The sequence below is a fragment of the Suricata suricatta genome, chromosome 9, assembly GCF_006229205.1.
Source record: "Suricata suricatta isolate VVHF042 chromosome 9, meerkat_22Aug2017_6uvM2_HiC, whole genome shotgun sequence".
Taxonomy (NCBI): domain Eukaryota; kingdom Metazoa; phylum Chordata; class Mammalia; order Carnivora; family Herpestidae; genus Suricata; species Suricata suricatta.
In genome coordinates this window covers 25748483-25773986 of record NC_043708.1, presented here as the reverse complement: position 1 = coordinate 25773986, position 25504 = coordinate 25748483, and the positions used below count along the sequence as shown (strand labels likewise).

The following is a 25504-nucleotide window of genomic DNA, read 5'->3' as shown; positions in this document are numbered from 1 at the left end:
ACCATCCCCCAGTCCTGGATCCCAGGATGATGGGAGCCTGGTAAGCCTGCCCTCTGACCTGAATCTGAATGACGTTAGTAATACAGGAATAGGTAAAATGCCAGCCACACCTGGCTGGCCCATAAAAAGGAAATACTTCCCACACCTTGCTTTTGCACACTGAAGGCCCCCAGGTAAAGGCATCCCCAGTGCAAGCCGCATGCTTTAATGCCTGGGTGTGTCTGCAGGAACCACCCAGTACAAACCAGAGTGAACCTGCTGCCCTTTCCCCTCTCAGTGCCAAGTCAAACAGAACACGGAGAACACAAATAGAATCATCACAATAAACCGGTTGTTGGAGTCAGACACAGGAGAACCCACTCCCTGGCACGGCCACCCCTTTCACGGGTCCAGACAGGATGAGGTGCTAGGAGGGCTGAGGAAGGTGTGGCCTGTGGGCATTCCTGCCCAGCCAGAAACTCTTTTTCTTTGGCTGCTCCGGACTCACAGCCACCCACATGGATCTCTGCAGGAGGGAGGAGGGTCTCCCCTTCCTCTGGGCCCTGGATTGACGGGAAATGCCCTTCCCACCCACTCAACTTGACTAATGCTGCCGCTTGTCAAGGAAGGGAACTCTTTAGACACGTTACAATCCTAAAGGCATCTGAGGTTTGGAGGAATTCGTGCTGGACGTGCCTCTCCGCAGGGTCAGACCTGGGGGAGGAGAGAGGGGACGGAGGAGGGGCCAGGCCCAAGTGACAGCTACAGCTGAATCTGGCAGAACTCTGCTGGTAGTGCCCTCCCTAGCCTGGGGCAGGCCAGAGTCTCCCAGAACTCGCCTGGACTTTTCTGCTGCCTGTGCTCTGGGGCATGTCTCTCTTTGTCTCTTGGATCTTGGGCCAATGAGGAAATATAGGTTAATCCCAGGAGGCAGGGATGGATCCAAGATCTCTGTTTGTGGTGTCAGCACCTTCTCATAAAGTTCTAGCAGATCTCACAAAAGATCTTCAGTCTCCCCTCTGCCTTTTTTTTTTTTTTCACTAAGTTTGGGAAAAAGGGCTAGAGTCTCCCTGGAGAAAAATAAACTTGTGACGTGATCCCAGTAGAGGTTTTCTGTGAATTCCACTTTGTCCTGTGGATGCAGAAAGAGCAAAAGGCCTGAACACTGACCCCCTCAACTGGAAGCCTGGCTCTGTACTCCTTCCTTGGGCAAGTTACTTAATTGCTGGAGCCTCTGTTTCTTCAGATGTCAAAATGGGTATAGAAAGACCTAGTTCACAGGGATGTAGAGAGGATAAAATGAGATAACGTATATGAGGACACTCTAGATAGTCCTGATACATCAAAAGACTAGATAAATCTTGCCTTTTCCCTTTCCCTCACCCTCTCCGTCAGTGGCTTGCTGGGACCTTTATTGGCCAGAAGAATTAGAAGAAAGACCTAAAGAGAGAGAGAAAGAGGCTCTCACGGTAAACAAAACGGTCTCCTAACTTAACTCTGAGTTTAGAGTATGGACGATAACAAGGAATCCTCTTCCACTTTTTTTCTAGGTGGTCAGATGGGTTATTCACGTGACTTGGGGTAAATCTGAGCAATGCTTTGCTCTCCCATCTGAAACAAAACACAAGGCACTTCATTACCGTGCCCACACTGATTCAATCTAATCTACTCTCAAGTCAAGCCTCCCATTTACTTGAACTTGAGTTTTCTCTCTTTTCCATTTGCCTTATGCTTTAGGTGCAGTATTTGGGGTGGGGAAAGGGCAACTGACGCTCCCAAGGGGTTTAGTTTGACCATCAGTCATCAAAAAAAAGTACAAATTATCACGACTTCCCTGAAAATGTCAGAACTAGTAGGTGGCTGCCTTGCCCACCATCCTGTAATAAGCAAAATCTACATAATGCTTGGATATGTGCCACGAATCTCAGCTACTGTCTGGGGATTTTTTTTTTAAGTGCCGATGATGACTTTATTCAGCTCACTGTACCCTTCTTCCTGTGTTTGGCCTACATTTACAAAACGCTGCCATCCCCTGTTTTAGTAAGGACTAGACAGGAAAAACATCATGGTGGGGATGGGTGGATGGGGCAAGGGTTTGGGGAGTGCTGATCGACTGGGTAGACACCTGGGGAGTGGCAACAGAGTGGGAAGGGAATTAAGGGAGACTGTTTAGATAAGAGTGTTGGGGAAGTGAGTAATAGGTAGGTCAGAGGATGGAGAAAAGGAATATTGAAAGAGAACGGATATGCTCTGTGGGCAGGTGGTAAAATATCTGAATGGGAGCCCAGGCAGGGCTAGCGAGGAGTAATAGGGAGGGAACTCTGAGGTGCCGATTTGTCAGAGGAAAATGGGATTGGGTCTGCCCTGGTGGAGGATTGGAGGGATCCCAGATCAACCCCAGATGCCATTCATTTTAATGAAATCCTTCTTTATGCTTCTGCCCTTGGAAACAGATGCCATGTGCTCATCTCAATGACTTATTTTTTTTTCAAAGCACTTCACTTTGTTTTTGTGACTGAGCTAGGTACATTACTGTTTCAGTTAATTTTTTATAATCTCTGCATTCAATGTGGGGCTCAAACTCATGACCTCGATATCGAGAGTTGCATGCTCTTCTGACTGAGCCAGCCAGGCACCCCTCCAATGGCTTATATTTTTAATGTTTGTTTGTTGAGAGAGAGAGAGAGCGAGCGAGAGAGAGCGGGGGAGGGGCAGGGAGAAGGAGAATCCCAATCCTAAACAGGCTCCATGCTCTTATGGCGCACAGCAGGACACAGGACTCCATCTCACCACCTGATCATGACCTGAGCAGAAATCGAGTTGGACGCTTACCTACTGAGCCACCCAGGTGTCCCTGTAATGGCTTATTTTTAATTCAAGAAAATAACAGCCCCTCTGCTTTCCCTTAAAAAATAAGACACAGTGGAAATTTAGCTAGGCTGGAAGATTGTGATATCTGGATAAAATTCGAAGTCTTAGATCCTTCAGCTGTGCCTTGTCATTCATTTTTTTAAAATGTTTTTATTTATTTTTGAGAGAGAGACAGCGTGAGCAGGGGAGGGTCAGAGAGAGGGGGAGACAGAGAATCTGAAGACAGGGTCCAGGCTCTGAGCTAGCTGTCAGCACAGAGCCTGACACGGGGCTCAAACCCATGGAACTGGGGCATCATGACCTGAGCTGAAGACTGACCCTCAACAGACTGAGCCACCCAGGCATCCCTGTGCCTTGTCATTCAAATGTTAGGGGCCGGCCGTTGCCTTCACACAGTCATCTCAACCCCTAACTCCTGATGCTGAATCTCGTTTTGTTTACAGTTGTTGCTGCAACCTTCCTATAACTGCTTCCAGGGTTGTGTGAGGGAAAAGCAGGCTGAGATTTCTCACACTCCGCTAGCTTGTATACCCAAGACAAAACGAAACAATACAGAAATCAAAGCGTTACTTCCTATTGGCCTGGCTTGTTCAGGCCTTTCCACGTTTCAATATCAGTCCTTCTAGGTGTCTAAATTTTCTCTCCCTTTCGGAGGATTGTTCTTGAATAGAGTTATTAGGATGCCTCCCTTATGCCTTCAACAAAGCTTTCAGGCATGAATGCCTAACGTGCTGCTTTTAAAGTATAAAAGACATTCAAATTTCTGATTCCCTTGATTCTGGAGTTTACTACAAGAGTGGGAAAGTTTTCTACGCTGGGTTTTGCTCCTGTCTCATGGGTCAGGCAGTTTGGTCATTGGTTGTTCTGTGGGCTGGAGGAGACTGCGGTCTGGGAGGTCACCCTGACAATTACCGCCAACCAAGCGTGGAGGGAGTGGTCTAGGTCTGGCCCTCAGTCTGGAGTCACAGGCAGCCCAGAGATCTTGGCTCAGGACCCGGGGCTGAGGCGTGCTGGGACAGCCTTGGGGGTGTCCTGGCTCTCCAGGGGCTGGGGAACCCTCTCTGGTCCGGGGGCGGGAGATGCTGTTCCAGAATCGGTTCTGGCTCCACTGCAGTCTCAGCACTTTCTAATTCCAGCTCCAAACAACAACAGCCGCCCCAGCTGCGGCCATAGCAACAAGCCCCGCCCACCCAGCCTCGCTCCGGGCCTGCGCACGTGACGGCGACGTCTGCGTCGCTCCCTCCGCCCCTGGCGCGGCGGGAGGGCGGGGAAGTGCGGCGATGACGTTTACTCAGTCGTCTCCATGGATATAATGCACAGACGTCAAAGTCGCCCAGTGTTTAGTGTGTAAAGTTCCTCCGTCTCCATGGGAACGTCAGGCGGCCAAACACCAGGCCCCAGCAACAGGCTTCTGATTGGCCCGAGTCCTCCAAAGGCGGAGCTTCGTCGCCCGCGCCAGCTCTACTGTGTTGCTGTTTTGGTTGTTTGTCTCCCATTTGTTTATTTCTCAAACAGATCCTGGAGGCTGAGGTCTGGATCCGTCGCCAAGGATGAGATCCAGGAGAAAACGTGCTCAACGTGCAACTTGCATTTACCGATTATTACAGCCTCAAGATGACATAGGTCCTTTGTGGGAGTCGTGGCCCTCAGACCTGGCGGCTGTCACGGCCCAATATTTGGTGTTACATCCCTGACCCTACCCACTTCACACCTCAGAAATACTGTTACCCTCTCAGCCTCAGCCCAGAGACTGCTGCCTTCACAGTTGCACTTGTTTACTCTCTCCAGAGCAGTCAGGGCCGTCCATACCTAATGCCAGGATTCAGTGCTACCCCCTGCAGGATTTGGCTACATTTCCCAATCTGGTCCTAATTCTGTTGAATGACATCATTTATCCGTATTCCTACCCAGAGATGCCCAGATTGCTTGTACCTTGAGCAAATACCAAAGGATCCCAAAGGACAAGGGTTGGTCCACGTATTCATGGACTCATTGAATCTTATGCTTTTCTCTTTGCCTATTTTAATTTGAAACGAGGCGGGGTGGGGGGGGCACTTGACTTCTCCAGAAGAAATAGAAATAAACTGAGGACAGAGATGGGGGTGGATGGGGTGGGGGAGAATTCTGATCTGAACAGCTCAGATTTCTTGATATAGGAGAGTAATACACTGAGGAGTTAAACATTCTGAGGTACAAATAATGTCTCCAGACACGGTTTTAACCTTACCCTGAGCTCTCACCAGTGAAGCCAAGTTAACATCTGGCAAGAGATAGGGATCTAGCCTCAGGGGTTTCAGTCAAGTTATGCTTAAAAGAATGCCTTAAAATCTTTAGTTATGGTGTCAAGTATAATAAATCTTCACCAGCTCATGCACATACAAGTCTGAAATGTTTCATAAAAGGTTTAGATGACCCGATAATATGTTTTCAAAACCCAGAAAGGGAGAAACACTGATGCAAACTTCAAGTTAAAAACAAGAAAGTAAAATTACCTTCACAGATTGGAATTGGTAAGAAGGGCATCTTGTTCTCTCTGCTCTGATCAGCCCACTACCTCCTGTCCCCTTTATCTGCCCTGGTGAATATCCTTGCTAACTGTCCTTCCTGCCACTCCCTGGCCAGCTTCTAGTCTACAATTTCCTTTGGCAATGTGAGTGAAATTGGGAGCCTGCTTAATAAAATAGGACCAAAGGGCACACTATTGTAATGAACTCCATTCTGGTTAAGTCACAGAGACCGCAAGTGCTTACTCTTTACCCAGTAAATACATTAAATTGCCAGGCAAGTCTCCCTCCTGTCCTGACGCTGCCAGGGCATATTTGAAAGTCTGATATAAGATCATGGTTAGACCATCAAACAGCCCTTTTGAATTCTATCATCGGTCTTGACATTTCCAGGAATACAGAATGTGTTGGTCTCTGAGGGCCTATCTACCTGGGTTGTACAGGAAGAGTAATAATGAGGCAATATTTACACTGTACACTGAAGATGGCCCGAAAAGCTAGCAGAGGTGACTGAGGGCAATTCTCAGTGTGGATGAGGAAGAGGGGAATGTGATGGAAAAGGACAGAGTTTCTAACTACCTAGATTTGACTCTAGCACATGAGCTGGATTTTATGATTCTGTCCAAAGGCATTGGTTTTAACCTCAAAGTTTTCATGTCCTTCTCCATCCTCCAGACTTAGTTCTTTCTTTTCGTTCTTTTGATCATGACCCAAACATGGTTGTGGGCCATGGTGTGTGGCAGGGGAGTTTGTAATCCAGGAAATACCACACAGATTATAGTTTTGATGGTAGTGAAAGCAACAGTTGGTTTCCTATGTGTTTGCAGGCACACACATGCACGAACACACACACACGCACAGACCCTTCCAGCGTCTGGGGTTTGTCCGAGCTGCTCCACTTAGCTGACCAAAGTCAACCTAAGGACCATGCTGTCCTGCTCTGCCGCTGAGTTCCTCAAACCGCAAGAAGACTAAATTCCTCCAGCTTATTTCCTCATCTGCAAAATGGGATCTGGAGAACTCACTGACCCTACATGTTTGCTTAGCCCTAATAGGATTCTAATGATGGAGCGATTATGTGGAAATACCAAATGGTGTATAAATGCTTGATTATCATTAATGGGCACTGTTTCTCCCCAACAACTCCCCACGTGGTGCTGAGTGGAGTCTGCACCTACCAGGTTTCCACAGCAGAAAGGCCTGTCTCAGGCCAGGAGGAGCAAGGACCCACCTGGACTTCCAAGACCCTAAGTGCACATCGTATACCCCTTGCACATCCCGACTGTGACTGAATTCAGCTCTTCAACTCACAGTCCTCAAGTCTGGCTTTCTTCAGTTGTAAAAGTAAAGATACTGTGGGGCACCTGGGTCGCTCAGTTGGTTGAGCGTCCAACTCTTGATACCATTTCAGGTCATGATCTCGTGGTTGTGGGATCGAGCCCCACATTAGGCTCCGTGCTGCGCGTGGAAACTGCTTGGGATTTTTTCTCTCCCTCTCTCTCTGCCCTACTCTTGCTCATGCTCTCTCACTCTCTCTTTCTCAAAATAAATAAACATAAAAAAATTATAAAACAAAACAAAGATACTGCTACCTTCCCTGCTTACCTCTCAGCACTGATAGGAGGGTCACACTAGGGAACGTTCATGAAAGGGCTTTGAAAACCATAAAGAAGAAGGCATTCAAGTTTAAAAATGTTCTACTAGACAAGATGACCTATAAGTGGGATAGTGTCAAGGTGGACTTGGGTGTAATTCATAGGCAGGCTGGATGAATGCCCACCTGTGGGATCTGATACACCCCAAGTCGAGGCATGTTCCCTCACTCTCCCTAAAATTCTATTATCAGTGGAATATGCCTTTGGAGTAAGTACTTACCACTCTCTTCAGGTCTAGGTTTAAAGTACAAATTCTTTAATGAGTAGTAAACTCCTAAAGTTTAACATAAATTAGATTACCAGACATGTTCCACCCTGACAGGTAAGACAGTGCCACAGGAGAGCACTGGGCTCTTAGGTAGGTCTGAAAAATAGGATCCTGGGAGCCTAGGGGACATTATTCATTTTGCTCGAAGTTGGCCCTCAAAGTTGTGCCATTTGGTGACAGAGGAGCCCACCCAGCAGAAATGGGGTTCTGCTCATATATGAAAAGGGGAGACTCTTGTCCCTGTTTTCAGTCAAAGCCTTTGAGGCCACTACTGTACAGCTGCTGGATTTGAGGGGCTGGCAAAGGTTTTATTTTTTTATGTTTTTTTTTTTTTTGAGAGACAGAGAGAGAGAGACAGCGAGCAGGGGAGGGTCAGAGAGAGAGGGAGACACAGAATCTGAAGCAGGCTCCAACCTCTGAGCTGTCAGCACAGAGCCCGACACAGGGCTCGAACCCACAAACTGTGAGATCATGACCCAAGCCGACATCGGACGCTTAACTGACTGAGCCACCCAGGTGTTCCTGGCAAAGTTTTTAAAACGTTGGTGAACTGGGGTGCCTCAGTGGCTCAGTTGGTGGAACGTCTGACTCTTGGTTTCGGCTCAGGTCAGGAGCCCAGGGTCATGCGATCGAGCCCTGCATTGGACTTTGCGCTGAGTGTGGAGTCTGCTTGAGATTCTCTCTCTCCCTCTGCCTCTCTCCCCACTCATTCTCCCTCTCTCTCTCTCTTTCAAAAAAAAAAAAAAGTTTATGAACTGACATAGGTTGCCAGCTTTTAAACAATTACCATTTGTAATCACCATCATTTTATAAATGAGAAACATTTTTAACATTAAAAAAGTAAAAAAGACACAGTCTAAGACTAAAGGACAGCCCTTTAAAATGAATGTATCTAGCTCTATGAAAACTCCCTGCTTTGTCATTTTTCCACCAATCTTCCTCTGACAGTTCTATTCCTCCTTTGGTCTCCATGGCGAATTGTTGATGGTGGTGGAGAGCAGACAGAGGAATCAAGGAGAAGTAAAAATCGAATTCAGGAGTTGATTAATTTTCCTAATCACACTGATACCTTCTTACACCACATGCCTTTGTTTTTTATTTTTTAGTGTTTATTTTTTAATTTATTTTTGAGAGACAGAGAGAGATAGCACGAGCAGGAGAGGGTCAGAGAGAGAGAGAGATACAGAATTCGAAGCAGGCTCCAGGCTTTGAGCTAGGGGGTCAGCACAGAGCCCAACTCGGGGCTTGAACCCACGAACTGTGAGATCATGACCTGAGCCGAAGCCGGATGCTTAACCAACGGAGCCACCCAGGCGTCCCTACACCATGTGCCTTTGGATCATCAGTTTCTGTGGCAGAGAAGAGTAACACAATCCCACCGGGATGGGTAAGAATATGATACAATGCTAGGAATATAATACTTTGAGTAGTTCCTTTGGAATTACACCCACTCTGGGCGGGTCAGTTTGTTTCCAGTTGGTCTGATCTTTGCTTGGACCAGGCCCCACACACCCAAACACTTCCAGGTTTACACAGGGAAGTGGGATTTTGACTGCCCTATGCCTGGTTCAACCAGATCAGATGGGGCTGACTGGTGGAGACTGGCATGATCCCCAGAGCAGGGAACAAGCCTGGTGTCTCAGGCAGGTGCAGGAGACACTGGCAAAGCCAGTTTAACCAGCATCTCGGGCAAGGTTTGGCCCATACTTTTTTCCTGCTTGCAGTTTCCTCTGGCAGAAGTGGAAACACGCTTCTTGGCAGGCTAGCTCAGGTAGTAGAAGTGGAAACACTCCACATGTTCTGTGGTTGTATATGAACTGAATGCAACCAGCATTAGAGCACTGTATATGTGGCTGATAGGTGTATCATTATACATATTATTATATACTATATGCTTTCCCTCTAAAACCCAATGTAAATAGAAGTTGAGGCTATAATTTAATTCTAAGCAATTTAAGAATAATTAAGGCCCATGAGACTTTCTCTCTCACCAGTAACTCCCTGTAGATGCCTAAGGAAATAAATTCACTTATTCAGGTCACGAGGGCACTACCTACCTACTACACTGGGGAGAAAACAGCATGATTACCTATTGTGGATTAGTGAATTATAAGATCCTTGTTTAAAGAAATGTATTGAAATGACTCAGCCAAAATGGCATAATAATATACCTACATCATTGCATTTTGGTGACTATTAAATTGCATAACAATATCTGTAAAACATTCAGCATTCTCCCAGAGCAGCACTCAATATATATTGGCTATTGTTATTCCATCCATTCAAGAATCATTTTTTGAGCAGCTAGCACATGGCCAGATACCATATTATGGGCTTGCAAATCCATCATGAGTGATAAGAGGTGTTTCTTCCCTTCTGGAGTGGAGAGACAGACACCAAACAAACTCAATCAACAATGAACTTATACTAGGCCTTCTGTGGGTGTTTGGGGGCTCATCAGATCCAAAAGATCCCAAAGATCCCAACCCTTGTAGAACTTATCTTTTAGATATTAGCTCAATGGTTTTCTAAATAAGTATTTATTACTAGAAACGATGTTAAGTGCTATCAATGCAAAGCCTGGGGTGGAAGAAAGGTTTCCAGAGGGTTCCTAATTCAAGCTGGGTGCTCAAGATACAACATTTCAGGTTTGAAATCTGGATAAAAGTAGGTTTAACTGAGGAGGAGAGTAAGAGATGAGGGCCGAGAGCAGAGGTTTAACACCAGTAACTCACATTTAATTCATGCTTCCCATGGTACAGTGCCTTTTCACACATGCCCTGCATCAGAGAGGTTTGCCACCAGAGTGAATTTAGTCCCCAGCTCCAGACCTCCTGGCAGCAGCTGCCTACTTTGCTTCTTCCCAAGAAATCACCAACAATTGACAGTCGCTGCCTCAGTTTCCCTTGCTCTCCATTGCCTGGAATAATTAGCATCAGCTACAACAAGAATGACCTCTGAGGACTGGATGCAGCTTCTTTTACTTGTTGTGATAAAAGCCATCCTCGTGCCCCCAGGAATGTGTCAGCAAACAATCACTGCTGGATTTAAATAATCAAGTATGGGCTGAATAATAATCAGTCTCTGCAGGTTGAGCTATCTTCTTTCCCCAAAAACATACATAATCCTTTAGCCCACGTTCCCCTTCGCCTCTGGAATTTTCTCTCCTTTAGGTTTTAATGCACCTCTTATTCCTATTAGCAAGTTTCACAGCCTGGCTCATCTTCCAGCTGTGAAATAGTTCACATAGTTCTGGGTAGACCTAATATTTACGGGAACTGAAGATGGGTGGATTCTGATAATGGCTTGTAGGATAGTCTTTGGTGCCATTAAAATAACAAGGAATTTAAGAAACTAATGCTTTGAGATTTTAGTCCCCCATACACTTCCCAAATGATCTTGCTTAAACGCTGTGTAAGTATCAGCAGAATACAGGAGAGTGTTACTGTGGGTGAGAAAGAGTGGTTTGTTCACTGTTCTGCTGTTTTACAGCACAAATTCTAAGCTGAATTCTGTTTATTGTCAATAGCTCTGTAACAAAGGGCAAGATGGAATGTGCCTGTTTTCAAATTCCTGTGAAAAAGGGTCCTGGAAGACCTCAGATCCTGGTCTAGGGCAATTTGCGTCACTGGTTTTCACTGCTTGGAATGAAGACTCCAAGCTATTGAGAGAGATCTTACCAAACATCAGTTTTAGCATGGAGCTGTTTATAAGAAGGATCCTTACGGGTTGTTATGCATAAAAATGAAATAGAACTGTCCATACCTGGTTTGAAGTAGAGTGACGCTAGAGAGGAAAGTAAACTGGGAAGAGCTGGGACCTTTCCAAATTTGGTAGCACTGATCCAAAATTTGGTGTCTATCATCTGGCGGAGGGAGAGACGATTTGGTGGCAACTCAGACTCTAGAGCCTCACGTGCGCATTTTAAGGACAGAGGGTTGCTGGGTTCAGAGGTGAGGGAGGATCAACGATTGTGTTTCCCAGTACTTAACTTTACATTGGGAAGCATTTCCTCTGTCCAGAATGCTCTGCTCCTTGTCTACCCATGGCTGCTTCCTTCCTATCATTTATTTCTCATGACAAAAGTCACCTCCTTCCACCTAATCCAAACACTCACGGCATATCTCTCCATCTTAATTACCTACCCAGCACTCACTTTTCTCTGGTATTTTTGATTGTTTTCTTGTTTATCACTAGACTGTGAGCTTTGCTTCAATAGGAATCTTGTCTGTTTACTATGGATTCCAGTGACTAGCACAGAGTAGATACTCAGTAAAGGTACTGGATGAAGAAGAAGGAATAAGGTAATTGTTCCTGTACAATTTGAGTCATGAAGAAATGAACTTTGTCGAGGTCTTACCTAGTACCTGCAGGTATTTTCTTCCCTGGTGGGGATTCTGAAACCAATGGAATAACAGAAAGTAGGATAGAGATTTCTGGGAAGACCACAACTAAATCAGGGCACTTACATGGCTGAGTCAGTTAAGTGTCCAACTCTTGATTTCAGCTCAGGTCATAATCCCACAGTTTGGTCTGTGGGACTGAGCACTGTGTTGGGCTCTGTGCTGACAGCATGGATCCTGCTTGGGATTCTCTGCTCCTCTCTCTCTGTCCCTCTCCTGCTTGTTCTCTCTCTCTCTCTCTCTCTCCAAAATGAATAAATAAACACTAAAAACAGAAAGACCACAACTAAATCAATCTCAAATCAGATGTGTGATAAACACCGCAGGGCCGCTCTTATCTAAACATACAATCTAAAATCACTTCATTCGAAGCTCTCCGGTTTTCTCCATTACTATTATTTTTTATGTACTTCTCTGGTCATATTGCCACAAGGGCCAGAAACGGGTAAGAAGTGTTGAAATAGTCACTGTGGCTTGGAGCTGCTGTTTGGTGAGCCTGCTGATCTGGCCAGCCAATGAGCGGAGCACTATTTAACACCAGGTTTTCTCCATTTCCCCAGCCTCTTTCACAACGCCTTGCTTCACTCTCTTCCAAGTTCCATGCTCAGACAGACACCCACTGGAAGAACACTTGACTTGGATGGCAAAGTCATAGTAGAAAATGAACTCCCCCCCCTCCCCGCCCCCGAAGTCCTGCCTGCTGTGAAGTGTCCCATTCACAACAAGCAGAGGCCAGGAGCAAAGGAAGAGTCTTCACCCACAGACACCCTCCGGACAGGTTGCCCACAGTTTATTCCAGCCCCCCTGATTAATCTGGAGGAGGGAAGAGAATGATTCAGCCAAAGCATGCAAACGAAGAATCCTGTGGGCTGATCCCATCCATTGAGCTAAGCAATGTGAGTGGGGCAGGAATACGCGGTCCTCCGTTGTAACCTTCAAGTTCAAATTCAGCCAAGAGAGGGCTGATGTTGGCCCTGCAGTTAGGCCTCAGGTGATCGTGTGGATGTGACACTCCAGTCCTGTCCAGTGCAAGTCTCACAGTCAACAAATACTGACCTAGCCCCAGCCACATGCCCAGTCATGGCTAGATTGCCCAAGAAGCTAAGTAAGCACATGTTGGGGCCAGAACAGGGGCAGGGATGGGGATAAGGGTCATTCAAGAAGGAATTTGGAAAACTGTAGCCATCATTCTGTTTATTGAGTACCTTGCTATTTTGCAAGGCACTGTTCCCGGCACTGGGCAACCACAATTTTTCCCTCCCACGTAAACTTACATCCTGGCCTTATTTCAGCATGCCTGTGAGTTTTATTTTTTGAAATAAAAGATTTTTTTGTAATTTAATGCTGTTTTTACTTTGAACCGGTTGGGAGGGTCCCATAGTCATTTTAGGATTGGGGCCATAAACATTTTATCGTGGTCTATTCCCAGGGCTTTTAAACATTCAGACAAAAAGTTAGGTTTTTAAATCTTATGCCTAAATACTTTCTAAAAAGTCACTTGTAGTATTAACTTGAGTTTGTGAAACTGAAAGGATGTAGGGGGAGGCGGCACCTGGGTGGCTCAGTCAATTACGCCTCCAACTCTTGATCTCCGCTCAGGTCATGATCTCTTGGTTCTTGAGTTCGAGCCCCACCTCAGGCTTTGCGCTGAAGGGGTGAAGCCTGCTTGGGATTCTGTCTTCCTCTCTCTGCCCCTCCTCCTCTCACTTTCTCTCTCTCTCTCCCTCTCTGTCATAAATAAATAAATAAACCTTAAAAAAATAAAAAAGGATTTTGAAGGAGAACCTATCCTAGATAGATTTTTCTCATTGTGCTGATCACTGTTTCTGAATGGGGTGGCTGTGGATTTAAAACTACAGGTAGTGGAAGAAGCACTGAGACAGCAAATACGATGGTCTGTACAGTTCTAAGGATGGGTGTACCCACGGAGTTTGTAAGCATTTTATATTATTATGCTTGATAAAGGAGGCGCTGATAGGATTTTGGTTCCCCTCACCATGGAGAGTACAGGTAAGAAGTCACCTGTCAAACCCCTTTATCCAAAAAGAGAATCCGTGCTGTTTCTCAGCCACATGGACAATAGCTGCTGAGATTTCTGTTTAATGTTCATTCTTTCCACAAACATTTATTGAAGCCTTCTAGTGTCAGGAAGCTAGGCACTGAGGATAGTTTCCTACTGAATAAGACAGATAAGGTCCCTGCTTTTGTGCAAATTATGGCCTAGTAGAGGAAGACGGGGGAAAACTACGTAAATAAAAAAATAGGGTAGCATGGTGCTAAGTCTTAGATAGAAAATAGAACCAGGTAATGTAACAGAAAGTGACTGAGGGATGCCACATTGGACAGGGGATGGGACAGGCTTCCTGGAGATTTGGATATTTGAGCAGGCATTGATCATGAGGAAGAGTCAACATGTGGAGATCTGGAGGGAAGAGGGGACAATGGCTAGAAAGTCCCAGCTACACACCCAGCTTGGCAGATTTGAGGAACAGAAAGGCGGCCAGTGTGGCTGGAATGGAGGAGATGAGGGAAAGTGTTTCAAGATGAGGTTGGAGGGCGAGGCAGGGGCTGGGCCATATATTTGGTAGACCTCAGGAAGGAATGGAAATTTCTTTTCTACAGTGCAATTCTGTAAATTGGCCACTAAACAAGTTTGAAGGGATTGATGATTTAGTGTTTAGTGTTATGATTTAACTCAGAGCCCTACTAAGTGAGAGAGTAGACTTTTGGCATCTAATCTGTCCCTGTCTTAACTGGTCACCTCTCCGTGTCTGGTGGGCCCGAGCCTGATGGTGGAATTCTTCAGTAAAGTCATCTTGGGGATTTTAACCGGTGACCTCTAATGCACTGACACTCCGCGTAAAAGATCAGTGGAGAAAATCAGACCTCAGCTGGGAGTTGCAACTGGAAGTTTTCATGTAGGACACAATCAAATACTAAATTAAGACAAAAAGTATTCATATTTGAGGATGAAACTCTCCCTAATCTATACATCAGAAGGCAACGTAACTGAATTCTTGCATACCAGCCAGGATTTTCCTGGTTTAATGTTTGTTTATTTTATTTTTTTGAGAGAGACAGAGAGAGATCGAACAAGCAAACACTTGTGTACATGAGTGGGAGAGGGGCAGAGAGAGACACACACACAGAATCTGAAGCAGGCTCCAGGCTCTGAGCCATCAGCACAGAGCCTCACGTGGGGCTTGAACTTACCCACAGTATGACCTGAGCTGAAGTCAGACACATAACGGACTGAGTTTCACATGCACCCCTTTCTGGTTTAGATTGGGGATTTAAAAAATTTTTTATGATTATTTATTTATTTTTATAAATCTGTTGTAATGTTTATTTTTTTATTTAAAAAATTTTTAAATGTTTTTAAATTTATTTTTGATACAGAGAGAGACAGAACATGAGATGGGGAGGGGCAGAGAGAGAAGGAGACACAGAATCTGAAACAGGCTCCAGGCTCTGAGCTAGCTGTCAGCACAGAGCCTGATGCAGGGCTAGAACCCACGAACGTGAGATCTGACCTGAGCCGAAGTCGGAGGCTTAACCAACTGAGCCACCCAGGTGCCCCTGTTTTATTTATTTTTAAGAGGAGGAGAGAGAGAGCATGAGCAGGGGAGGGATAGAGAGAGGGAGACACAGAATCTGAAGCAGGCTCCAGGCTCTGAGTTGTCAGCACAGAGCCTGATGGGCTTGAACCCACAGACTGTGAGATCATGACCTGAGCCGAAGTCAGACGCTTATCAGACTGAGCCACCCAGACGCCCCTTCCTGGTTTAGATTGGGGATCTTTTTTTTTTTTTTCCATCACAATCATTACTGTCTCTTTTAAGGATCTTTCTTGTTGAGCAAGACAGTAGATAAAATGGTGTAAACCACGCTCGAGATGTCTTAACACCTCGGAGCACGTCATGTGCTAGCCAGTTCTGGCCGTCACTGGCCCTCCCCATGCTGACTGTGGGATTTTCCCTCTTGGATGGGAGTCCTGCAGCTGTAGTGTTTGGTCAGTGTGTGTCGTTTTCCTATGGGGTTAGTGACATATAGATGGGTTTCTTTTGGAATTCCAGCAGCTAAGTCACTCACGCAACAGCAGTTCAGCTCAGGACATCCGAGGAGCTGACAACCTGGAGACTTGTTTGTCTGCCCATGGTGAGCTCTACTTTCTGCAACGTTTCAGCATGACTGACAAGGAGGGTCCGACGACACAGGCTGTGCTGACAAATGCTGCAAGCTTGGGCTGAAATGTCCTTCTTAGGCCCTGTAACTATTCCCCAATGTCCTCAGCTCCAGATGGAGTGTATCCCAGGGACCACACTGAGCTTTGTTTTAAATGCTCGCATTAGCAGAAGGACGGGGATCCCATTGAATCATCATCTCCTGTCAAAAAGCCAAGAGTTGTTCAGAAGGAATGCAGTTTTTTTCCCAAAGAGGCTGAATCCCTAGTACTAATTAGACGTGGTGGCTGTGGCGGGGGTGGTGGTGGTGGGGAGGTGCGTGTATTTGTGTGTGTGTGTGTGTGTGTGTGTGTGTGTGTGTGTGTAGTGATGGTGGTGGTAATCCTGTGCCTCCAGTGTTTTAAAATAGGAGCAGTCTTTTTGCTCACTGTCTGAGCCATAGGGTGAGTAACCTTGACCCTTAAAACCCTCCATGGGTGTCATGGGTGTGTGAGTCCTGCCCCCTCCTTGGGTCCAGACATTTAGAATGAATAAATTAGAGGGTGGTGGTAACATGGTCATTGTCATTGCAGACAATGTGGCATTTATGTATGGGCACTGGCTGTCTTTATCATGGGGCTCAAAAACAAGGACAAGTCTGATGTTTCATCACAAACCACTGGGGTGTTCTTTGGACACAGAGCCTGCACCAGCTGAAAATAGCCCTAACATCTTGTTATTTTCTCTTTTCCAATTTTTGCCTATTCATGCCCAAGAATAAAAGACTCAGCCTGTTCAGTCTTTCCAAAGATTTAAAGAATCTTATCTCTTGATTTCTAAGTACCCATAAAGGACAATATTTGCTTTGCTGGGAAGAGGGTATCCATTCATTCATTCATTCATTCATTCATCCGTCCATTCAGGAGATGATCATCAACACCTAACACGGGCTAGGGACTGTGCAAGGTGCTCAGTGAATATCAGTACACGAAAAAGACAAAGACCAAAAGCATGTAGATGTTAAACAAGTCTAAGAAGTGACTTCCCCAAGTCCCTGAAGGAGTTGATTTTGCTATACGCATCTTCCTGACTTCTGGTCCCGTGCTCTGACCACAACTCTTCACCGCTAGACCACACTTCCCCAAATAAATAACTACTTCTGCATGCTGAGGACGGATTGTGTGCGGCAGCATTTACGTAGGCGGTACAGACAGCAGCCTTTCACTTAATGTTGCAATAACACCAGGCTAAACAATGTGCACTGACTTCCAGAACAAACGCCTGATGTGGGTCAGGTCTCTTAACTCAAATGCCAGAGAAGTGCAAAATAGGAAAAGTCTCTATCTGATAAGGAACAGCTGTGGAGGAAAGATATATTTGTTTTCAGTTTGGGTTAAAATCAGACACGGGATTCTACCCTCCTTTTCACGTTTGGATCCCCAAATAGGAGGATCTCCGCACATAGATAATCACAAACTGCGTAAGTTTTGGTTTATATGCTCAGACTTGTCCAGAACACAGAATCTCTACCCGGCTAGAAGGCAGCACCATGTTCACAGAGGCACACACACATCTGTCTCAAAGTCACTCTGACCTTGGCAAATGGCAAAGATAATTTCGCGCCTTGATTCTGATTTCCCTCTATTTTAAGGCTACATCATGTGAGCTCCATATTAAAAATGTGATTTCGCAGACCTGGAGGGGATACCATGAGCAGATTCAGATGTGAGAGTACGTTAGGAGGGCAGATTTAGATGCTCTGATATTTCAATCTTTATCATGTCATTTCTCAGAGGATGGTGGATCCAGGTCCCATCTTTACCGCAGCCCCTTCCTCTGATCCTGGTGTCTGAGCCCTCCTCTGTGCCCCAGAGCACCCTGTTCTTATCTCTGTCAAAGCACTTTCTGCCACTTACAATTCTTTGTTGATTTGTCCCTCTTCTCCCTGAGGCTGGAAGGTCTCTGAAGGTAGGGACAGGTCCGCTCTGTTTTGTACAGTAAGTGCCCCAGAACTCATAGGAGTGCATGGTCATAGGAGGCTCTCAATAGTTCCTGGATGAATAAATAAAATAATTATGAATTCATGGTACTATCCTTTTCAGAGGATGGATTTGTTAAGTCTCCAACTCTCATGTCATAATGGCACCGGGAAGGAAAGAGTTAAGCTATCTGTCGGGGGGACAGGTTCATTCAGAGATCCTTTTTTTTTTATTGGCCAAGACAGGATAAAGTGATATATGAGAGAAATCCTGGGATATAAAATCTTGACACAGCCTTTAGGTATTGAGTTGAGCTAATTCAAACTCTGAAGGGAAAGCAAATGAAATCATTCTAGATTTTCTCTTAAGTGGCCTGAGATCAGTTATGAATGAAAGGCAAGGCCAGACCCAGGAATTCAAAGCTTGACCTACTTTGTCCAAGCTAATAAGAAGAGAGATGGATTCGCCTTCATAACTTTTTTTTTTTTTTTTAAATAATCAAGGACAGGGAAGTAGCCTGTCAGATGATAGAATTAAGAGAACTGAAGGCCAAAGAAATGCTTCAGGATTCAGGGCAGCTCCAAGAAGTCTGTGTTTATGTATTTATGCGTTTTTCCTTCTCGCTCTCCTTTTATAAGTGCGGGGTGGAGGGGAGGGGGGAGAAAGGCGCCTAAATTCCCACCAACATAAACCAGTGACATACAATGATGAAATTCTGTTTTCACCTCTGCCTGTGACAGGGAATGCAAAAATAGCAAGTGGCCCAGTTCCACGAATCCCCGCCTCCTTGCCCTCCCAGCTCCCGCCGGGTTCTCATCTCTAAGAATGGAGGTTAGCGCACCGCGGCGCGCTAGCCGCACGCAGTCCCAGGACCCGGAGGATGATGTCAGGCGGCGGGAGTGGCCGCAGCCGGGCCGGGGAGGCCGAGGCCCCGGGGGAGCGAGTAGGGAGGGCAGCCTGGCCCGGCCGTCGGCGCGCCCGGCCGAGCGGCGTCGCCTGGAGACAGCCCTGGCGGCGCAGTGTTGCTGTAAACAGCAGCTTCCCTGTTACTATCTATAGCAGGATCTCCTGGCTCCGGGGTGCGGCGGCTGGAGGCTGGTCGGCGGTCCGGCTCCCCGCGCTCTCCGAGGGATCCGCCCGCTACCCTAATCCCGCCTCGCCCCTTTCCGTGAGCCCCTGGCCACAAGAGTGGGGGGAGGGACACCGGGGCTCTGCTGGGGATCAGCGGCTTCGCGTCCCGGAGGTGGCCGGCGCGCGGGGACCCAACCGGGGGCAATGTGACCCCAGCTGTGTCCTTTGCAGCAGAGCAGGAGGCTGGGGGCGTCTGGGAGCGCAACACACTCTTGAGCATCTAGCTGCCCCAATTTCCAGGCCACGGGGCCACGTCTTAGGTCCCAGTGGCCGAGGTCTCTAGCCTGGGCGCTGCTGGCCACGATCCTTCAGCGTCCCCGGTGCTCCCCCCTCCAAGTCCGCGCTGGAAAATCACTCACTGCGGGCTCCCTGTAAGCCCAGTTTCCTGGGGAACCGAACCACATCTAACTCCCCAGATTGGACTTGCGCTCCCCCAAGAGCTCTCTCCACCCGGTACTCCCATCCGACCACCTTGCCCACATAACAACCCCTCGCCCCCACCTCACTCCCCGGACCCTCGCTCAGAAGTAAGCAAATCAACCCATCAGACATCCTTGCATGGAGGTCCTGCACAAGGTTTACTGGCTAGTGTCTCAGAGATTTGACAGTATCACTAACATCCCTAAGTATGGCCGAGGGGGAAAAAATGCACTTTTTCCTTAAAAACAAACAAAAAATTAAAATTCAAACGTCCAGCATCGTAGATAAAGTAGGTTATCATAGTCCCTTATTTTGGATCTCCCCACTTTCTGCTTCCAAATGCAGTAACAGTCCTAGTACTGCTCGAGAGTGGGGGCTTTAAGGGTCTGCTTCCACAGTCAGCACTGAATTAGGGCTAGAATTTGGAATGTAGTAGGGTGGGGCGCATTCCTTCGGGGGCTGAGGCTTAGGCCCTCGGGCTCTGTACCTGTTTCTCCTTCACCTAAGCCCCAGCACGTTTCCGGGGTTCCGTATACTGGTAAAAAGGCGCTTCCATCCCATCCCCCCTTGCGCCCCGGGAACAGGGGCCGCATTGAACCAGGTGCGAATGTTCGCTCGCCTTCTTCGCCTTTCCCGCCTCCCCTCCCCCGGCCGCGGCCCCCGCCTCCCCCCCGCGCTGCACCCTCGGTGTTGGCTGCAGCCCGCGAGCAGTTCCCGTCAATCCGTCCCCCCCACCTTACACAGGATGTCCATATTAGGACATCTGCGTCAGCAGGTTTCCACGGTTGTTCCCTGTGGTCGTGGGGGGAGCTATCCCCGGAGTCCCTCATCTTAGGGGGTCCATGAGACCCCGAGACCCAAATTGAGAAACATTTAGCAGATAAGGAAACTCATCAAGAAGGGAGGCCGGGGGCAGCGAGGGCGGCGGGGGCGGCAAGGAGGCAGCAGGCGTGTCCAGGTCCGCCCGCCACCCCCCCAGCGCTGCGATGGTCGCGCCCATATATGACGTACGGCGGCTCATTCATAGAATGCTGTTTATAAAAGGAGTGGCTGCGGCGCCTCGTACTCCAACCGCATCTGCAGCGAGCAGCCGAGAAGTCGACACAGAGCCGGCGGCGGCGGCGCAGCGAACGAGCAGTGACCGCGCTCCTACCAGCTCTGCCCCACAGCTCCTACCTGTCTCTGCCCCTCAGCCCCTCGCCCGGGCCTAGACTCACCGCGACCATGATGTTCTCTGGCTTCAACGCCGACTACGAGGCGTCCTCCTCCCGCTGCAGCAGCGCCTCCCCGGCCGGGGACAGTCTCTCCTACTACCACTCACCGGCCGACTCCTTCTCCAGCATGGGCTCTCCTGTCAATGCGCAGGTGAGGCTGGCGGGCATGGGGCTCGAGGTGACCGGGGAGGAGACACCGGGGCGGGACGCTCGGGGAGACGAGTCGGGGACCCCTTTGGCCGGGGAGGGGAGGCTGCCCGGGCCGGAGCAGCCCTATCTCGGAGAGCCCCGAACTTGTTCGGAGCGCACGCACGCTTGTCATAGTAAGAATTGGTCCTCCTCTCCCGCGATGGGCTCACTCCTGAGTTGCCCTCGGACCGCGCTCTCTGACTGGTCTCTGACATTAGCTGGGGCAAACAGGTCCCAAGCAAAGATTCGCGAACTAGATGCTGGCTCCTCCGGGAGGCGGCAAAAAGCGGCAATTCCCCCTCCCCTAGCAGCCTGGAGCAGGGAGGAGGGGCGGGGGAGGAGGGCGAAGCAGGCGGGTGTGTAAGGCAGTTTCATTGATAAAAAGCGAGTTCATTCAGGAGACTCCGGAGCGGCGCCTGCGTCAGCGCAGACGTCAGGGATATTTATAACAAACCCCCTTTCAAGCGAGTGATGCCGAAGGGATAACGGGGACGCAGCGGCAGGGTGGAGGAGAGCGGCACCGCGTTGCGGATTTCTTAGGAGGAAACGGGGAGACCTTCCATCCAGGATGAGGGACATATAAAAAGACGAGCGCAGTCCAGGGCATGCTTCTCCCTCTCTCTCCCTGCTGCATGCGACACTGGAAACTCGGCTCGCCCCACCTGTGTGCGGAACCGGCTCACTCACGTCAGCTTTCCCCTTCTGTTTCGTTCTAGGACTTCTGCACGGATCTGGCCGTCTCCAGTGCCAACTTTATCCCTACGGTGACTGCCATCTCCACCAGCCCAGACCTGCAGTGGCTGGTGCAGCCCACGCTGGTCTCCTCCGTGGCTCCATCTCAGACCAGAGCCCCCCATCCCTACGGAGTTCCCGCCCCCTCGGCTGGGGCTTACTCCAGGGCTGGAGTCGTGAAGACGGTGCCTGGAGGAGGCAGAGCCCAGAGCATTGGCAGGAGGGGCAAAGTGGAACAAGTGAGTTCTTCCGTGCCTTCTCTCCGCAGGGGCATGGGTTGGCATCGGTGGAGATGGGGAGCACAGCAGATAGGGTGAAGCCACTGATGGAATTCACTACCCTTTGTGAACGGGGAACCCTGGCTCCAAGCCATTTCCATCCGAAGCCAGATTCTGATAGCCCTACTCCAAGAAGTACTACAATAGTGTCTTCCCTAATAGGTTCCTACCTCATGCTTTGAGACTGGGCTCTTCTTTGTTCTCATGCTGAGGATCTTATTTTAAATGCAAGTCACACCTAGCCCACAACTGCAGGTTAGAAATGGCTTCCCGGCAGAGGTGCCAGGAAGTTGAGAAGCAGCAATGGCCAGTTTCCCTGGGGTGGCTGAACAGAGCTGATGGCAGACCTTTCACTGACTGTTGGTCTTTCTGACAATTCTTTTTCTAGTTGTCCCCAGAAGAAGAAGAGAAAAGGAGAATCCGAAGGGAAAGGAATAAGATGGCTGCGGCCAAGTGCCGGAACCGGAGGAGGGAGCTGACGGATACGTTGCAAGCGGTAGGTAGATCCTGGGGGTCACTCCTTTCTCAAACTGTGGGAGAAAGTTGGAGACTGGGTATAGGGGAGCAGGGCCCTTGAGGAAGCCTGTGTCTTATGCTTTGCTTTATCCCTCTGTATACAGGAGACAGACCAACTGGAAGATGAGAAGTCTGCTTTGCAGACTGAGATTGCCAACTTGCTGAAGGAGAAGGAAAAACTAGAGTTCATCCTGGCAGCTCACCGACCCGCCTGCAAGATCCCCGATGACCTGGGCTTCCCCGAAGAGATGTCTGTGGCTTCCCTAGATCTGAGTGGGGGCCTGCCGGAAGCTGCCACCCCCGAGTCTGAGGAGGCTTTCACCCTGCCCCTCCTCAATGATCCTGAGCCCAAGCCCTCCGTGGAGCCCGTCAAGAACGTCAGCAGCATGGAGCTGAAGGCCGAGCCCTTTGATGACTTCCTGTTCCCAGCGTCATCCAGGCCCAGCGGCTCTGAGACCGCCCGCTCTGTGCCAGACATGGACCTGTCCGGTTCCTTCTATGCAGCAGACTGGGAGCCCCTGCATGGTGGCTCCCTGGGGATGGGGCCCATGGCCACAGAGCTGGAGCCTCTGTGCACCCCGGTGGTCACCTGTACTCCTAGCTGCACTACATACACGTCTTCCTTCGTCTTCACCTACCCTGAGGCTGACTCCTTCCCCAGCTGTGCAGCTGCTCACCGCAAGGGCAGCAGCAGCAACGAACCCTCCTCTGACTCGCTCAGCTCACCCACACTGCTGGCTCTGTGAGCAGGCGGGGAGGGGAGGTGGCCGGCACCCACAAGTGCTGCTGCTGCCCGAGTTGGTGCATTACAGAGAGGAGAACACGTCTTCCCTGGAGGGTTCCCGTAGACCTAGGGAGGACCTTACCTGTGCGTGAAACACACCAGGCTGTGGGCCTCAAGGACTTGAAAGCATCCACGTGTGGACTCGAGTCCTTACCTCTTCCGGAGATGTAGCAAAACGCATGGAGTGTGTATTGTTCCCAGTGACACATCTGAGAGCCGGTAGTTAGTAGCATGTTGAGCCAGGCCTGGGTCTGTGTCTCTTATCTCTTTCTCTTTAGTCTTCTCATAGCATTAACTAATCTATTGGGTTCATTATTGGAATTAACCTGGTGCTGGATATTTTCGAATTGTATCTAGTGCAGCTGATTTTAACAATAACTACTGTGTTCCGGCAATAGTGTGTTCTGATTAGCAATGACCAATATTAAACTAAGAAAAGATATGACTTTATTTTCTGGTAGATAGAAATAAATAGCTATATCCATGTACTGTAGTTTTTCTTCAACATCAATGTTCATCGTAATGTTACTGATCATGCATTGTTGAGGTGGTCTGAATGTTCTGACATTAACAGTTTTCCATGAAAACGTTTTATTGTGTTTTTAATTTATTTATTAAGATGGATTCTCAGATATTTATATTTTTATTTTATTTTTTTCTACCTTGAGGTCTTTTGACATGTGGAAAGTGAATTTGAATGAAAAATTTAAGCATTGTTTGCTTATTGTTCAAAGGCATTGTCAATAAAAGCATTTAAGTTGAATGCGACCAAACTTGTGTGCTTCATTCTGGAAGTTTTGTAAGATTCTGGAAGGTATGGGAGACCAGTTTGTCAAGAATGGTGGCTCCTGGAGGGGGGACACACCCCTCTCTTTGATCCTTTATCAAAGAGGAAAAGGAAACCCTAGAACTGATGTTGGACTATTTTACAAATAAGGGTTCATCTGGCAAGGCTAAGATTCTCTAGAAGATTCTGGGGGGGTGGGAATTGGCTGTGCCATGGCTTTTGTGGGAACATGTCTTCCTGTTCTTTCTCTGTTTTGGAAGTCAAGGGGGGAAATATTTAGATCTAGCCGTGCTAGTATTAAATTGATAGTTCTTGATCTTAAAGGAACCCTTTTAAACAAGCAGAATTGAGCTTGGTACAAACCACTTTAACTTTTTATTCCCACAAAATTATGCGAGGGGTTACTCTCACTTTCAAAGTGAGCAAATCGAAGAAAGGTTAGAATGAATGCTTTTCTCGGTGTTCTACTCGTGAGATAAATCTAAATTAACTTCCTCATACCTTATCCTATCCCTAAGGCTTAGCTTCCTCTTAATACTTGGTTTAAAAAAAGGAACAAAACTTCCCAGGCCTTAACTCAAACATACATTTAGTTGGACCATTTTTATTCTCACTAGGAAAGGAGGGCTACTGTCCTATCCCTTGGTAACACAGGCATTGTAATTTCTGACATTTCTTTAACATCTTATGCCTGCCCTTCAGTTTACACCGGAGGAAGAGAAAACTGGCCCTGAGAATTTGAAAGAGATCTTGAACAGTACAAATAATGGTTGATCATTCAGCAAATAAAAAGTTATGTAATAGCTCATTAGGGAGAAGTCAACATGACTCTGAATAAGCTTTAACTTAGAATCTTTAAGAAGACCGTGACCTTTGTCTGGGACACCTCTAGTAATGGGGCCCTTACACGCACATGCACAGACCACGAAGAAAGGAGACGGGGCCCTTCCCCACTCCGTTCTCAGGTCCCACGCTAGTACCGTGCTTGGAAGCCAGAGGCCATGCTTCCTCACCTGCTCGGTGGGAGAGGAGCTTTCGGGCTGGTCTCCCGATGCTTTGGTAATAATGAACGTCACTGGGTGGTTATGGGAGGTCACACTCAGTCAAGTTGGAAGTTTTAATTGAAAATGACAGTTCCGTTGAGGTTGATGTTCTCACCTATGGTCTCCCTGTGCCTCACACAATAATTAACATCTGAAACCAATTTACTTTAGGCTCTTGAGAACACTGATCTGTCACATAGGACTTGCATGCTACTTTAGCCTGTCTTGCAATGATGGAAGTCGCTTTAGACTCCCTATCTGCTGTTCAGAGGGTACATTTTCTGTAGCTTTTAAATGTGGCCTAGACTAATTACAAAATTGCTATAACTAACACATAGACTGAAATAACAAGGTGAGATGCTCTGTAAAGAAGCTAGTGCTCCCCGCCCCCTCATACTTACAGGAATAACAACCCACAGAAGGAGATTTCTCAGGTGGAGAAGGGTGTCTACACTTCAGTCTTGGACACTAAACTGCTCCCCAGGACCTGACTAATGGCCCCGTCTGTCCCATGCTGACTGTAGAGAAAGAACAGTGCTTTGCCTTTGACAGCCTTATCCTATGCCCAGACACAGACCGTTCCTCTAT

At 47.9% G+C, this 25504-nt stretch overlaps 1 protein-coding gene across 1 annotated transcript; it reads left to right on the top strand.

Annotated features, from left to right (window-relative positions):
- The first annotated feature begins 20434 nt into the window (after window positions 1-20434).
- On the top strand, window positions 20435-23854 carry FOS (Fos proto-oncogene, AP-1 transcription factor subunit). Its single transcript, XM_029950798.1, has 4 exons — window positions 20435-20738; window positions 21493-21747; window positions 22175-22282; window positions 22407-23854. The coding sequence occupies exons 1-4, from the start codon at window positions 20598-20600 to the stop codon at window positions 23046-23048; spliced, it is 1146 nt and encodes a 381-aa protein (XP_029806658.1). The 5' UTR covers window positions 20435-20597; the 3' UTR covers window positions 23049-23854.
- The last annotated feature ends 1650 nt before the right edge of the window (window positions 23855-25504 follow it).